The sequence below is a fragment of the Monodon monoceros genome, unplaced genomic scaffold (genome assembly GCF_005190385.1).
Source record: "Monodon monoceros isolate NGI ecotype Baffin Bay Population unplaced genomic scaffold, NGI_Narwhal_1 Super_Scaffold_18, whole genome shotgun sequence".
NCBI classification, from domain to species: domain Eukaryota; kingdom Metazoa; phylum Chordata; class Mammalia; order Artiodactyla; family Monodontidae; genus Monodon; species Monodon monoceros.
In genome coordinates, this window is record NW_021703774.1 from 171,009,089 (window position 1) to 171,024,956 (window position 15,868).

Consider the following 15,868-nt stretch of genomic DNA (forward strand, 5'->3'; position numbering starts at 1 on the left):
GCCGCGCTGGGGCTCTGCAGCCTCCTGCTGCTGCTCCCGCCAGGACCCGCGTGCCCCGCGGGCTGCGCCTGCACCGATCCGCACACCGTGGACTGCCGCGACCGCGGGCTGCCCAGCGTGCCCGACCCCTTCCCCCTGGACGTGCGCAAGCTTCTGGTGGCCGGTAACCGCATCCAGCACATCCCCGAGGGCTTCTTCATCTTCTACGGCGACCTGGTCTACCTGGACTTCAGGAACAACTCTCTGCGCTCTCTGGAGGAGGGCACGTTCAGCGGCTCGGCCAAGCTCGCCTTCCTCGACCTCAGCTACAACAACCTGACCCAGCTGGGCGCCGGCGCCTTCCGCTCGGCCGGGAGGCTGGTCAAGCTGAGCCTGGCCAACAACAACCTGGCGGGCGTGCACGAGGCCGCCTTCGAAACCCTGGAGTCGCTGCAGGTGCTGGAGCTCAACGACAACAACCTGCGCAGCCTCAACGTGGCCGCCCTGGCCGCGCTGCCTGCGCTGCGCACCCTGCGCCTGGACGGGAACCCCTGGCTCTGCGACTGCGACTTCGCCCACCTCTTCTCCTGGATCCAGGAGAACGTGTCCAAGCTGCCCAAAGGTGAGCCTGCCGGCCGGACCGGGAGGCAGGAAGGAGTGAGGCAGAGCGCGGGGAGAGCCTAGGGCAGCGGCCTCGCGTTGAGCCTGGAAGGGGAGGCTTGGGCGCCCACGGCCACTGTCCTGGATGAGAGTTGCTCCCGGTGTAACCCTCCCAGGTTCCCAGAACTTTTCCTGGGACTCTGCTAGGGAAGGGGAGTGGGGAGGGACACATCTGGGATTCTCTGGAGATTCTGGGCCTGGTTGCCCTGCTTTCCCCCCTGTTTCTCCAGTAGTGTTTGGGACCTGGATTTCCGAGATCATCCTGTGGGGCTTTGGGTCCTAGTACTGGTGGGTGTGGGTTATTTCTGGGCCCCACCTAAGTGGAAGACACCCTACTCCGCGGGTAGCATTTCAGCACCCATCTCACTACACTGAACACGGAGAGGGAGCCCGCCAGTTCTAAGAGCTCTCCAAGGGCTTCTGTAACCTGAGTAGGTCTTCGTTTCTCAGCTCCCAGTTTGCTCTTCTGTCTAAAAGGAGTGAGGAATATTCCTGGTGAGGAAAAGCAGCAGCTTGCTAAGAGCAAGTAATGTAGTAAAGATTGGCCGTTCAGTAGCTTTTCAGCCCAGACGTGAAATTGCTGAACAAAGTCTTGTGGGCTGGGGCACGCTTTGCTTGCCTCGTGCACTTTTCTGGCAGTGACATGGACATACGTCCCCACCTGGCAGACAGGAACATAAGGGCACAGCAGGTAAGAGAGCCTGTGAAGGCCAGTGAGAAGGAAGCAAAGGCAGAGCCGAGGAGAGGGGACCCCAGCATCCATAAGAATGAGCCCCATGACAGGGAGCGGGTGAAATGCCCTTATTTTCAGTGGATTCCAGGCTTCCACTGGTGAGCATGTGAGCAGTGACCTCTCAGAGCCAGACTCCACCTCCCACCTTGACCCCGAGGGTTTGTCAGAACAGGAACCAGAGCTGAAAGACCCACAGTATAAAAGGTGACATAGATGTGGATTTATCATGGGTAAATATATATTTTTTCCATTTATTGAGAATTCAAAAATGCTGCTCATCTGTGTCCGGAATTCCTGTGCTCGCTTATTCATTCTGTACCGTCACTAAGCACAAATCCCAGGTATTAGGGGCCGTCACTTCTCTGCAGACACGGGCCCCTGAGCTGGAACTTTAAGCCCAGGCTGGCTCTCCCACATGAGCAAGTCCTAAAAAGATCTGACCTGCAAGGTACAGAGTCGCCTAACTTTAAACTTGGCCTTCGCTCACTCCCCAGACCCTCCCCACCAGAAGACAGGAAGGTCCAGATGCAGACCTCACTGTTGAACGGCGGTTCCCCTTGGTTCTGACGGCATCTGCCTTTGCTTCTTGGTAGAGTTGTCATCATGAACCCCAGCTGTCAGTTGAGGTGCTGTCATTGGCTCCCACCATCATTCACTCGAGGGCTAGGGGTGACGGGTCAGGAGCTGTGGATTTCAGTCTCAGTTGTGCCGTGGCTGGCTGTGACCTTGACCAGGACAGGTATCCTGTCTGGGCTTCGGTTTCGTCATCTTTACAGTACTTTGGTTGCCCTCTGAGGCCTCTACAGAGCCCTGGATTGGAAGGTATACACTGGAGTCCTGGCTTAAAAACTGGGTGACTCTGGGAAAGTTCTTTGAACCTTCTCTTCCTCCTGTGTGAAATTGGGACACAGTGGTGCTGACCAATCCATCTGACCAGTGATTGTCAAGATAAAGTGGGTAAATTAAAGAGCAAAGAATATAAAATGTTATCCTTCCTACTGTCTGTAATGTAGGAAAGCGAAGAGCCACCACATGAGGATGTGTGGCTGGGGGTAAGGATGGACAGGTCCAGAGCAAGGAACAGTGTCCAGGCCCTGGGGAAGAGTTGGTCTCATTCAGGCGGGGAGAGGATGGAGACAGCAGCACGGCAGCATGGGGGCTTCCGGCATCTCCTGGGGTGAAGCACTGAGAGCAGCTCTGACCTCACTGCCCATGTTCTGTGGCCAGAGCAGTGTCCCGAGCTCTGTGAACCGGAAGTGGGGCGGTTGTGAAGCACCTAGCCCAGGCCTTGACGTGGGAGAGCTGAGCTCCCATGTAGACTCAGATTATGACCCTAGACAAGTCCCTGACCTTCTTTGTGCCTCCGTTTCCCTGCCTCTGACTTCAGACTGAAGATCAAAATCCCACAGCATGTTTGCGGCGAGGGTTGTGCGAAGTCAGCTCTGTCGAGGGTGTGGTAATCTTAGCAAGGAGTAGATGATCTAGGTGATTGCTAGGTGTCAGTCACCCCCTTCCCTCCTCCTCCTGCATTTGGGCCTCTCATATTTTCACAGGTGCAGCAGGCAAGGGGGCCAAGTGCCCAGACTCTGGCACAGAGCTGCTTAGTTCAAATCCTGCCTCTACTTCTTACTAGTTGGGAGGATTGAAAGGGTATTCTCTATAAAGTACTTAGAGCAGTGCCTGACACACAGTATGTCCTAATAAGCATTAGTGCTGTTACTATTACCCCGTTTTCTCTGGAAGGCCCAGAGAGGTGATGCGAGTGACTTGCCCAAGGTCACACAGAGAGTTAGAAGCAGCTGGGAGTGCACCAGGGCCTCCTGGCTCCTCTGCACCTGCCCCTGGCCACGCTGACTACCCACCTCCCACCAAGGAAAGCCAGGCACCATGGGGCACAAGCTCCAAGGCTTTCTAGGCAGGCACCCAGGGGAGGGAATTCAGAGGAAGGAGCAGAGGGGACCCACCCTCATTGTCTTTCCTTCACCTCCCCTGTCCCTCCTCCCCCAGAGAAGCGAATTGAACAAGTGACCTTGAGCAAGTGACCTTGACTAGCCCTGACAGCACAAAAAATGTGATCGGGGCTTCCCTGGTGGCGCAGGGGTTGAGAGTCCGCCTGCCGATGCAGGGGACACGGGTTCGTGCCCTGGTCCGGGAAGATCCCACATGCTGTGGAGCGGCTGGACCCGTGAGCCATGGCCACTGGGCCTGCGCGTCCGGAGCCTGCGCTCCGCAACGGGAGAGGCCACAACAGTGAGAGGCCCGCGTACCGCAAAAAAAATGTGATCGTCTGCCAGTGGGCCTCCTTGCTGATGGGAGCGCTCAGCCACCCGTCGGGGGCAGCCGGTCCCCTCTGTGCAGGCTCCTCAGGGCTCGATGGGGAAGCGGGGCACGGAGGCATCTGGGTCTGAGGACTCAGGCGGAGCCGGCCTGCCGGTGCTGGATCTGAAGGAAGAGAGCAAGGGGACGCCTGCCAGGATGCCCACTGGCCACCTTAGCAACAGCAAACAAGCAAACCAACCCCAAACAAGAAAACAAACAAGCAAAACTCCAGGATGCCTAATTCACTCTGAATTTCAGGTCAACGCGGCATAATATTTTGGTATCAGTGTGTCCCGTGCCATGTTGGGATATTCTCACACACAGGATTACTTGCTGTTCTTCTGAAATTCACGTCACTGGCCGTCCTGTGTTTTGCCCAGTGGCCCTACCTTATGGTGGTGGTTTGTGGTTTATAAGTGCCGTCTCTTTTAATACAATACCTGCGCCTGGCAAGTACCTTCACCCACAACTTCCCCAACAGGAAGCAAACGAGATGCAAAGGTCACATCGTTAGTGACTGAGAAGAGCTTGCACTCAGGAGCGTCCGACCCCACTCCTGATGCTTTCTGGAGGGTGAGAATAGCCCCAGCACTGTCCTACCATCCCCGACTCTCATGGGTGACAGCTGACCTTCCAGCCCCAGATTCTGCACGTGGTCTGGTGGTTCTCCCAGTAGACAGTAGGTCCTGGGCCAAGTGGGACAGTATACCATCAAGGGAACGGTGACCATCCCTCTTTCAGTAGAAGGGCTCCAGACCTGGAAGCAAGAGACCTGGGAAATCGCTCAAGTGACCAGCAGGATAGAGAGGGAGAGATGGGGAAGGTGTGGGGAGACAGGGAAGCATGAGCACCTTCTCAGCAGACAGTGATCTTTAAAAAGCCCTCCAGCCCCTCCCATTGCCTTCCCATTACAGCAGCCCAGTGAGGTGGGTAGGCAATGAAAACACACGGGTGATGAGAAACCTGTGTGGTAATCACCTAGGGAGCTTGTCTGACATGCAGATTCCTGGGCCTCCAGACCTACTGGATGTGTGCCTGGGGGGTGAGGCCCGGGGATCTGCATTTTAATTCCTCCCACCCCCAGCCCCTGAAAGGGGCTTGCAGTGCACACTCACTAAAGCTTGAAAACCGTGCTGGAGGGGGAAGTCATTTTGCTGCAGCTGTGGAAATGCTGTGTGGTGTTATACGACTTTCCTGTCTCTCTGTTTCTCAGATTTTTCTTTGGTAAACAAAGGAGTATGGGTAGAAGGATTTTAAGGTTCCTTCCAACTCTAAAGTTCTATGGTTTCAAGGGAAGGGAAGACTGTCTGTGTCTTAAAGGTTGGGAAGTTGAGGCCTGGAGAGACCAGGTCCCTCCAGAGACCCCTCTGCTGGAATCCAGGTGGCCGTAGTCTCTGTGCGGTGGGGAGGGGGCAGATCACTCAGGCAGCCCGGGGTTCTGGGCTCGCAGGACATCTCACGTGCCCCAGCCTTGAGCCTGGAGCCTCAGGCGGGAAAGGCCACTGGGTATGAGGAACCATAGCCGGCAGGCAAGGGGCTGTCTCTGTGCTCAGAGGTGCATGGAGCCAGCAGGCTTCCCCGGGGACACAGACCACACCGAGCCCTGAGAGCGTATTATGGGAGAAGCCCAAGCAGGAGCTGGGGCCTGGGGGTGAGGGGTGCCGAATAGTGAGGCACCTTCTGTCACCTCCCTTTGCAGCCGTGGCTTCGTGTGGCCTGCAGGACACAGCCCACAGTCCCAGGGGAGAGATCTGAGCTGCAACTGGGACCTTGACAAGGGAGGCTGTGGGGAGGCAAGGGCTGGGAGAAGCGGGGACTGGGGGGAAGTTAAACACGGCTGCATGTCATGCCTTGAGTCTGTTCACCCTGGCCCCTTGGGTGGGTACAAGCCTCCGAGACAAGGTCCACTGTAGTGCCTGGAGCACCCGGGCATTCTGTGGCTCAGCCCCTGCAGGGTGGACCCTGCAGGCAGAGTCCTGTGGAGGAGGGGGTTCACGGCAAGTGGGGTGCTCAGCAGTTATATCACTAACCCTGCCTGCTTAGCAGGCCAGACTCGCGGCCTTCTGGGGGAGCCCGCCCCCCATCTCCCAGTAACTCCACCTCCCTTTCCTGATGTCAGATGCCGTGAGGGCCTGATTTGGTCAGATGAGTGGGGACTTGCTGTCATACTGACAAGAGAAACAGTAATTCAGCCAAAGGAGCACGAGCTGATGCTTGCCTGGAGGTCACACAGGTCCTTTTCTCCCAGGTGACTCCAAGGTGACTCGTTTTCTTTGAAAATAAAAGCATTTTATTTTTCTCATTATAATATAACAGGTCCTTTGTAGACTTGGGAAATGTAGATAAATATCATGAAGAGAACAAAAACCATGCAGAATCCCACTGCTACGAAAGTTTTACTGTGTTTAGTTCTGGTTTTATTCTTATGCACATATATATATTTTAAACAAATTGATATTATACTATATATCTTATTACTGACTCTTTTCCTCTTCCTGAGTTGTGAGAGTTACCTGTCATTATAGCTCTTTGAAAATTTAACATTTTACGGTCATGTAAGAGGTCATTTTATGTCTAGTCATTGAACCTGTCTCCTGTTGTTAGAAATGTGCATTTTTTTTTTCTGTTTTGTATATACACGGTGCTGAACTGAACATCTTCGTTCATGTAAATTTGTGGACATCTCCGGTTATTTCTTTGGGGTGGATTCTTTGAGGTGGAATCACCAGGTCAGAGTCTATGGTTATGTTAAACCTCTGGATACATTTTTGCCTAATTGCACCCCAGACAGCAGGCTCTGTTGGCAAATGGAAAGTACCTGTCTCACCGTGCCTCTCCCAGGTTTATGTATTATTATTTTTTTTATTTTTATTTTTTGCGGTACGCAGGCCTCTCACCGCCGTGGCCTCTCCCGTCGCGGAGCACAGGCTCCGGACGCGCAGGCCCAGCGGCCATGGCTCACGGGCCCAGCCCCTCTGGGGCATGTGGGACCTTCCTGGACCGGGGCACGAACCCGCGTCCCCTGCATCAGCAGGCGGACTCCCAACCACTGCGCCACCAGGGAAGCTCTGTATTATTATTTTTAAACATGCTTTCGAATTTAATAGACAGAACAATGACATCCCCTTATTGCTCTAATTGGCATGATTTGCTCGCCAGCGGAGTGGACCGCTCCCTTGTGTTTTACACTTAAGAGAACCACGTTGCTGGCAGGGGTTGACTGAGGTCTTGCTCGCTCTTGCAAGGGGCCTCCTCCTGCGGTTCACAGGCCTGTACATGTCCTGGTGTCATAGGCTCATGTGTTTTTAACTTGTGTCTTAATTAGAGTTGATTCCCCGGCGTCACCTTTCTCACCATCCCCAGTGTCCCAGTCGGGTGTCAGCTTTTACAGACACCACGATCTGGAGTCCGGGGGAGAGTCAACTGCAAACATGACCTGAGACAGCCCTGCCCTGTCTCTCTTCTCCCTGGAGAGCCCCACCCGGTCCCGCTACTCTGTCCCAAACGTTGGATCTTTCTGGAAATGTCACCTTCATCCTGCCGTTCTATCAATTAACTCAAAGGGTGACCTCATTGCCAGGCTAGTGGACAGAGGACCCGCCTTCCTTCCCAGCTAGGACAGCCCCGGGGAGCACAGGCAGTTGGGGATTTGCTCTGGAGAGGTCAGTGTGACTGTTACCTGAAGCTGACAGGCTGCCATCTGACTCAGATACCCAAAGGCTTAGGCCTTTCAGCCAAGTGGCCGTCCAGTGCCCGCTGTCCCAGAATCCCGTGGTCTCCGAGGTAGCTGGGAGTGAGGTGCTTGGCAGGCCTTGTCACCTTCGGGCTGGCAGTGTGATGATGGCCCAGAAGGGCCTCCTCGTGGGTGGGTCGTCGTGAGGACCGGAATTGGGTGTGTTCACGGTTATGTGAGCCAAACCGTATCCTGAACTTGGTCACTGTAGGATAATAGCAGAGTGTGTCAGTCCAGTCCTGGGAGTGTCCTGGGCTCCTGCCCTCGGGTCTTTGCCCAAACGGTGCCAGCCAGGACCCCGATTCTTCCCTCCCGCCCTTCCCCACCTCTGCTTCTCTGCCTTTCTGGTTTTTACTTGGCCTTCCAGCCTCCAACCCTCTGGGCCTCAAGGCTGGGTTGGGAGTCTGGCCTGTGTGACCTCATTGGATGCTGTGTTATCTCTATGGCCACTACTTGAGCTTGCCAGTTCACAGGTCTGGCCTGTTTTGAGGACACAAACCGTGTCTTTTTCTCCTTGAGTCCCCAGCAGCTGGTGCAGTATATGGCATGTTTGGAAACCTTTTGATGGCTTCCATTGCACTTAGAACAAGCCAGCTCCCTCCTATGTCCCACGAGGCTCCTCTGTCCCGTGAACACGCCAGGTGCCAGTGACCAACCAGGACCTTCTAACTTACGACTCCCTCTCCTGCTAAGACGTTTCCCAACCCAAATGGCTGCGTCTTCCTCATCATCACGTCCCCAGGAGATGTCCCGTCCTCAGAGAGGCCTTCCCTGACCACCCCGCTCAAGCAGTCCTGTCCCCACCCTCTCATCGTTGTCACATCTGCTTGTTGTGTCTGTGGCGTCTTGCTCACTGAGTCCACATTATCTCATTCACAAGTCTTGTCCCTCTAGAAACAGGAGCTCCAGATCAGCACGCTCCCTGCTGTGCCCCTAGCGCCTGGGGCCATGCCCAGCGTAGAAGGGGCTCCGTGGGGCAGTAGGCATGTGTGAGTGAGTGGACGAATGCACACTCCCGAGGGCTGTGTCACAAGGGCCATTGGGGGGACAGGCCAACATCACTGGCCTTGGCTTTTGTCCCCACCAAATACCCCCTCTCCAACTTCGGTCGGCCAAGGATATCCAGATCACCTTTTAGCAAAGACAGAGCCCAGAGTGGGGGTTCTCTGAGCTCCTTTAGCAGATTCTGTGTGATCCTGGTCAAATCCTGAGGCTCAGGCTCTCCACTGCAAAGGCGGGAGGGAGCCAACTGTGCCTGCCCCATCTGTTGGAGCAGTGCTGGCAAGACGGCGGGGCGGCCATTCATTCTGGGAGTCTGTTAGCCTCTGCTCTGCGAGGTGCAGTGAGAATGGCTGGTGGGGGGAATTCAGGACACTGAGGCCGCCGATCTCAGTTTACCCCGATGAATGGGAAACCAGCTGCCTCTGACATAAGCAAACAGAAGGGTGTCTTGTAAGCATGTGGGTGTCACCAGGAACCCAAGTCCTGAACAGTCAGCCCTCCGGGAGCTCGTGGCTGAGACCCGAGAGGCTGCAGGGAACACAGCGCCTCCTTTTTTCACCCTCTACTTCTCACACTTTTTTTACCCCCCCTTCATATACTGATGGACTTTCTGTATTTTTCCATCCATGTGGCCAAAAATACGCTGCTCCGTTCATGAGACCAGCTGAGGCTGGGCGAGACTGTGCTGTCTTGGTCCCAATTTCCAGGTCTGGGGAGGAGGCTCTGGCGGGCAGAGCTTAGGGATGGGGGCTGGGCAGGCCATGCACTAGACATCCAGCTAGGCAGCCGTGACTGTGGCCGAGCTTCCAGTGAACTGTCTGACGGCAGATAAATCCCCCAACGTTCCCGGGCCCTGGTGTTGCCTCTGTCAAATGCAGGTGATAGCACCTGCCCTTTGACCTCGAGTGATGTCATGTGAAGATGCTCAGACTGCAGCCTCCTCCAGCTCTGCACATAGAGGCTGTTCTTTTCTTCCTTATCCAATTCATAGAAATGTGCAAACAGGCTTACAAATCCCACCGGATTTAAGCCTTTCCTGTCAAATCCCAGATGTCTACAATCCACGGAGACGGGCATTATCTGTGTGTTCACAGCCCATCCTCCCAGTGGCTCTCAGCCTGGCCCCTCTGCTTCAGAGGCTGCCCATCAAGGAGCCCCCGGGTGCCTCATCTCTTCCATCCTCTGGGCTGGTCATGGGATAAATGCCAAGGGCCGGAGTCAGGACCCTGAGGGAGCTGCGGGTCACTCGGGATCCAGAGAGCTAGGAATCGGGGTCCCTGTCCCCACTTCCTTGTTAACCAGCAGTCGACCTGTGTCATGTCCTCTTTCTCAGTTGCTCTAGATCATGAGTGGTGACCCCAGACGCCCCTGGGGGCTGTAGGTGGGAGTCATCAGAGAGGGAGGGGCAGGAAGGGAACCACATGCATATGAGAAACAACTTAGGGCACCGCGCTGGCCGGACCCCCCGGAACACGGTGGTGGCTGCGTTCCTCTCCCCAGCCGCCCGCTTTAGACCCTGGGGCTAGATGACCTCGAAGGCCTCTTCTGTCTCTGACTTTGGCTTGGTCTGTGCCCTCCCCAGCCAGCCTCCTCCGGGTCGCGGGATGAGAGGGTCTGGAAGCCGCTCGCCCCCAGCTCCCAGCACAGGTTTCCTGGGTGGGTTCCCTTGGCATATAGGCCCCATCACCCCGGTATCTCTCTTTCAAATCAGTAGGTGCAAAAGTATGTTCCTCTCTTCTCCCTCGTCATGTGAAGAAAAGGCCCTCCCCTCACATTATTAGAAAGAATGGCATTGCTTTTGCACAAGACACCAACGAGATGATGTCCCTTTTTAAACATAACCAACATAAATGATCGTCTGCATCAGAAATGGAGATGCCACACGGTCCCGTTGAGGGGCTGAGAGCTTAGAGCTGACAGTCAGGACACCCTGGACCTGCTGCCACCTCCTTGACCTGGGCAGGTCACCTGACTTGTCTGGGCTGTGGTTCCCTCATCTGTTACCCCGAGGTTTATTTGAAAGATCAGGGAAATACTGATGTCAAAGAGTTTTAGAAGAAACTGGGGGCATGCAGAATAACTGTCTTTTTATATATATATATATATATATATATAAGCTTAATTTATCACAAGAATTTAATGCTTAGGGGAGATTTTTAAAATTTATTTATTTATTTTTGGCTGTGTTGGGTCTTCGTTTCTGTGCGAGGGCTTTCTCTAGTTGCGGCAAGTAGGGTCCACTCTTCATCGCGGTGCGCGGGCCTCTCACTATCGCGGCCTGTCTTGTTGCGGAGCACAGGCTCCAGACATACAGGCTCAGTAGTTGTGGCTCACGGGCCCAGCTGCTCCGCGGCATGTGGGATCTTCCCAGACCAGGGCTGGAACCCGTGTCCCCTGCATTGGCAGGCAGATTCTCAACCACTGCGCCACCAGGGAAGCCCCAGAATAACTGTCTTGAAGGATGAAGTTTTCTACTCACAGATCTCTAGAAATAGGAAGAGTGGAAGCCATGCAGGGCCACACGGGGAAGCACTAGGGATGGTCAGGAGACAGAAGGAATGAAAGGAAAAACAGGTGAGTCTTTATTGTGGTTTTTGCAGGAAGGAATGGGCATGGCAGGGTAAGCAGAGGAGGCAGGTTAAGGGTTGGCTAGTTTGAATAATTTCAGGAAGCTCTGGCTAAAAGGGTGATCCTTAGCTGTCTAGTACCTGGCCCTGTGGCGATTTAGGGCAGGGAGATAGTGTCTCGGACTGCAAGAACCTGATAAAAGGAGGTGGGTGCGGTATGGACTTGGGTTGGTAGCTTTGCATGTCAAGGGTGTGCTCACTGGTGAGGGTTTACTGTCTCTAGGAACTGGCCAACCCCGGGAGGGACAGTCCATCCCCGGTGGCAGGGCCCCAAGATGCCAAAGCTATATAAAATACAGAATGTAAAAATCATGATTAATACAAGGGCCATTGCAGATATAATTGAGTAGGATGAGATCATTAGGGTGGGCCCTAATCCAGTATGACTGGTGTCCTTAGAAAAAAGAGGAGGTTTGAACACAGATGGACACAGAAAAAAACACCAGATGAAGGTGAAGGTTGAGCTCAGTGATGCCTCTACAAGCCAAGGAATGCCAAAAATTGCCAACAAACCACCAGATGTTAGGAGAGAGGAAGCAGCCTCTCTCTCACAGCGCTCAGAAGGAACCAGCCCTGCCCACACCTCGATCTCAGACCTCTAGACTTCAGAACTATGGGACAATACATTTCTGTTGTAAAGCCCCCAGTCTGTGGTGCTGTGTTACGGCAGCCCTGGGACGATACTGCAGGGGATAACGATAAACACCCTCCTTGCCAGAGGCGGGGGGATGGATTCGGTAGCCTCCTAAATGGCATCCAGCCCTTGGATTTTATGACGTCAAGAACCAGTTGCTTCACTTCCTTTGCATGTGGGAAAATAAGGTTCTAAAGGAACAAATCGGGCGCTTGTTTATGTGGCTGAGGGCTGTCCCTGCTTCCTGCCCTGAGCAGGCTTCTCCCATTGGCTCCATTTATTGCGTGTCTACTATGTTCCAGGCACTGAGCTAAACACTCTAGGGCAGCTCCACCCAGTAGGAATAGGATTCAAAGCACGTCTAGAATTTTAAATTTGCTAGTAGCCACATTTAAGTAAATCAAACGAGTAGGTGAAATGAATTTCAGTATTTTATCTAATCCAGCGCTTCCAAAATGTTATTCTTTCAACTTATCAATAGAAAACTCATTCATGAGATATTTTTCCATTCTTTGCTTCGTACAAAGTCTTCAAAATCTGGGTGTGTTTTATACTCACAGCACATCTAAGTCCAGACTGGCCGTGATCAAGTTCTCAACATGTGGCTGGTGGCTACTGTAGTGGACAGTGTAGCTCTAAGTCTATGGGTGTCTTCCAAAGAGGTCAGTGCCAGGCGCACCCCATTTTACAGGTGAGAATTCCAAGGCACAGACAGGTTAATGTAACTTGGCCAAGGTCACCAGCCAAGAAGTGATAGAGGGAGGGATGAGCCAGGGTCTTTGTCACCAACCATTGCATGGCTTCTTAAATATCATGTCAGAACCAGGTCCTTTATCCGCAAGCCCACCCTCTCAGGTCCACAGCTCCTGCTTTAGGTGCAGAACCAAACTTAGTGAGCCTTGCCAACTCAGAACTTTGACTTGGAGGAAATCAAAGCTGACGAACATATTAGTGGAAACCAGAGTAGACTAAACACCTGTTGAAAGAAGCAAGTTCAGCTCCTACTTTCTGCTCTTCTGAGAGCTTTATCTGGAACAATGACCCCTCCCTGCTTGCCAGAAAGATATCAAGTCACGTCCTTCGTCTGCTCAGAACTCTTCAGTAACTCCCATGTCACTGAGATTAGAAGCCAAGGTTCTTCCAGGGGCTTATAAGCAGCCCCCCACCCCCATGATCTGACCTCCTCCTTTCTTTCTGGCCTAATTTCCTACGACTCCCCTTTCATTCACTCTGATCCAGGCACCCAGACCCCTTATTGTTCCCCAAACACACCAGGCATATTTCAACCCCAGGGCCTTTGCACTTGCTGCTCACAAATGATTTTTTTCACTGTTTTTACCCCAGAGCTGGCCTATATTAGGTGCTCAATATGTATTTGTTGAGTGAATGAATGACTCAGTGATGGATGCTAACACAAGGCAAAGGGGAGAAGGGCAGAGACGAGGTGGCCTCCAGAACCACCCCCCTTGCTTAGAGAAAACAGTTTGATAAACTAACCCTCAGCAGAGTGGTAGTGACTTGAGGGCTAACCAGGAATAAACACAGTAAAGGCAGAAGGAAGGGACCGCTGCTCACTATGGAGGCACAGTCTGTGTAGAATTTCAGATGCGGGGAGGCCTGGAGGGAAGGTCGGAGCCCCCAGGCCTCACCAAACTGCAGCTTGTAAGCAGTTACCTGGGCTTCCTGTCTGCTGGAAATTACCAGAGACTCTTTGTATTTGGAGAATAAGACCATATTGACATAGGAAAATGGATGTTTAACTAAGGACACACGTGGAAGGACATAGCCCCTGTCTCCTGATGTCTGAGGAGCTGTCACTGAATGTGAGCAACTTGTTTTGGCCTCTGAAGATGGACCCATGCTTACGAACTACAAGGACACTGACTGTGACACTCTATGAGGAGGGACGGCCAGCTGTTGGGCTCCGCGAATGGCCCCGAATTCTTCTGATCTCTGTTTCCATCCTTACACCTCCTCTCTGACTCTGACCTTCCTCCCTCTTATAAGGACCCTTGTGACTACATTGGAGCCACCTGGACAATCCATACCCTGAACTTAATCATATCTTCAAAGGTAACATTTTCTCAGATTCCAGGAATTAGGACGTGGTCATTTGGGGGGCATTTTTCTGTCACAACGGGGAAGTAACTTCACTTCCCCAGGCCGGTTTCTCCACCTGTGAAAGGAGAGGGTCAGATAACGGTGCATCCTCTCCACCTGCACACGTTGTTTCTAACGACCACCCCCCACAAACGCCGTACCCTGAAGTCACTTCCCAACAGCCCACAACTCTGGCCCCAGTGACAGCAGTTACCACAGTGCCAGGACCCGCTGAAAACTGCAGGGTGAAGGTGTCCGCCACCGGGATCCTGGGGCTCCCCCTGGTCCCCGCTGCCAGAGGAAGCATAAATCTAAAAAAAAAAAAAAAAACAGCCTGGTTCCTGACTTCCCAGAAAAATCAGAATTTCTGTGTTGGTAAAGTGTTTCGGAGCCATCCGGGGCATAGAGAGAGCTTTATGGGTTGAGAGGGAAGTACCAGCACTCGTGGGAAGACGTCCTGGAGTGGTCGTCACGAGCAGCACAGATGGGGCAGCCACCAGGTCACTCCAGAGAGAGGCAGGTAAGTGAAGTCCAACCCATGACCCATATGTGAGTGAGCCTGACCAAGACTGAGGACACCGTGGTGTCGTGGAGAATGGATGGGCTGTGATGACAGCCAGGCCTGCCCTTAAGTCCAGACCCTCCCAGACCACTTGTATGACTCCAGGTGAGTCACACGGCTTCTTAGAGCCCCGGTCTCTGCATCTAAAACCTACCCCACATTTGCACCCATGTTCGTAGCAGCACTATTCACAATAGCCAAAAGGTGAGAGCAACACAAGTGTCCATCGATGGATGAATGATAAACAAAATGGGGTCCATCCCTACAACAGAATATTATTTAGCCTTAAAAGGAGGGAAATTCTGACACACACTACAACATGGATGAACCTGAGAACATGATGCTAAGTGAAAGGGGCGAGTCATAAAAGGACAAATACTCTATGATCCCACTTATCTGAGGCACCTTGGAAGAAGCAAATTCATAGACACAGAACTGTGCTTGCCAGCGTCTGGGAGGACAGAAGAATGGAGGATTAGTGTTTAATGGGAACAGGGATTTAGTTTTGCAGAATGAAAAGAACTCTAGAGATGGATGGTGGTGACAGTTGCACAACGATGTGAATGTACTTTATGCCACAGAACTGCACGCTTAAAAAAAGATGGCAAATTTTACCACAAAATTTAAATTAGAAAAATGGGACTACAAAAAAAATACTCCAAAGCAGGCATCCCAGCCTCGGCATTATGGGCATTATGGGCTGGCTAATTCTTCGCCTTGGGGGTCACCCTGGCACTGTTGGGTGGTTAGTAACATCCCTTCTTCTACCCAGTAGATGCCAGTAGCATCCCACCTAGAGTGAGAAAGATATCTCCAGGCATCGTCAAATGCCCACTGAGGGGCAAAATCACCCCCAGATGAGAACCACTCTTCAAAAGGGCTGTGGAGAAAGAGGATTAAATGACACGGTAATGGTGAAGTACTCATCATAGTTCCTGGCAAATGGTGAGTTTCAACAAATATGACTTCCCCATAGAACGTCACCTCCACAGTGAAATCTGAGGGGGCCCGCTTAACACACACCCCCCTCCTCACCCCCAGGACCGCTTCTTCCAGCTGGCCAGTGAGCCCACTGACAGAGATTAACTTGGGACACTGGGTGCTCAGAGGGGCAGGTCTAAGGAGGGAGGCCCAGTGGGTGTCTCTGAGCAGTATGGAGCATCAATCACCATGAGTAGTGGGAGGTACCAGACTCACGAGGCCAGTCTTAGACTTCCTCATGCTGGCCTTGCCGGAAGGTTCTAACCAGTTCATCAGTTATAATAACTAGACACAGGTTGGTATCCTCAGCCCAGGGCCCAACTTGTAACAAAGGTCTGTAATGGATGATGGAGGTGGCAGCCCTGGTGGTGATGGTGGTAGAAATACTGGAGGTGGGCATCAGGGTGGAGATGGCGGACGTGGGGAGGTGGGCATCAGGGTGGAGATGGTGGATATGGGGAGGTGGACATCAGGGTGGAGATGGTGGACATGGGTGAGGTAGAGAAGGTGGACATGGGGAGGTGGACATCAGGGTGGA

General features: G+C 53.1%; 1 protein-coding gene across 1 annotated transcript in view; it reads left to right on the forward strand.

Annotated features, from left to right (window-relative positions):
• LRRC38 (leucine rich repeat containing 38) overlaps positions 1-15,868 on the forward strand; it is a 45,090-nt gene that overhangs the window by 11,513 nt on the left and 17,709 nt on the right. Inside the window, exon 4 of the mRNA XM_029227047.1 lies at positions 1-601. This exon is cut by the window's left edge and continues 1 nt beyond it. Coding sequence (XP_029082880.1) covers positions 1-601 — 601 coding nt within the window. The remainder of the gene's footprint in view (positions 602-15,868) is intronic.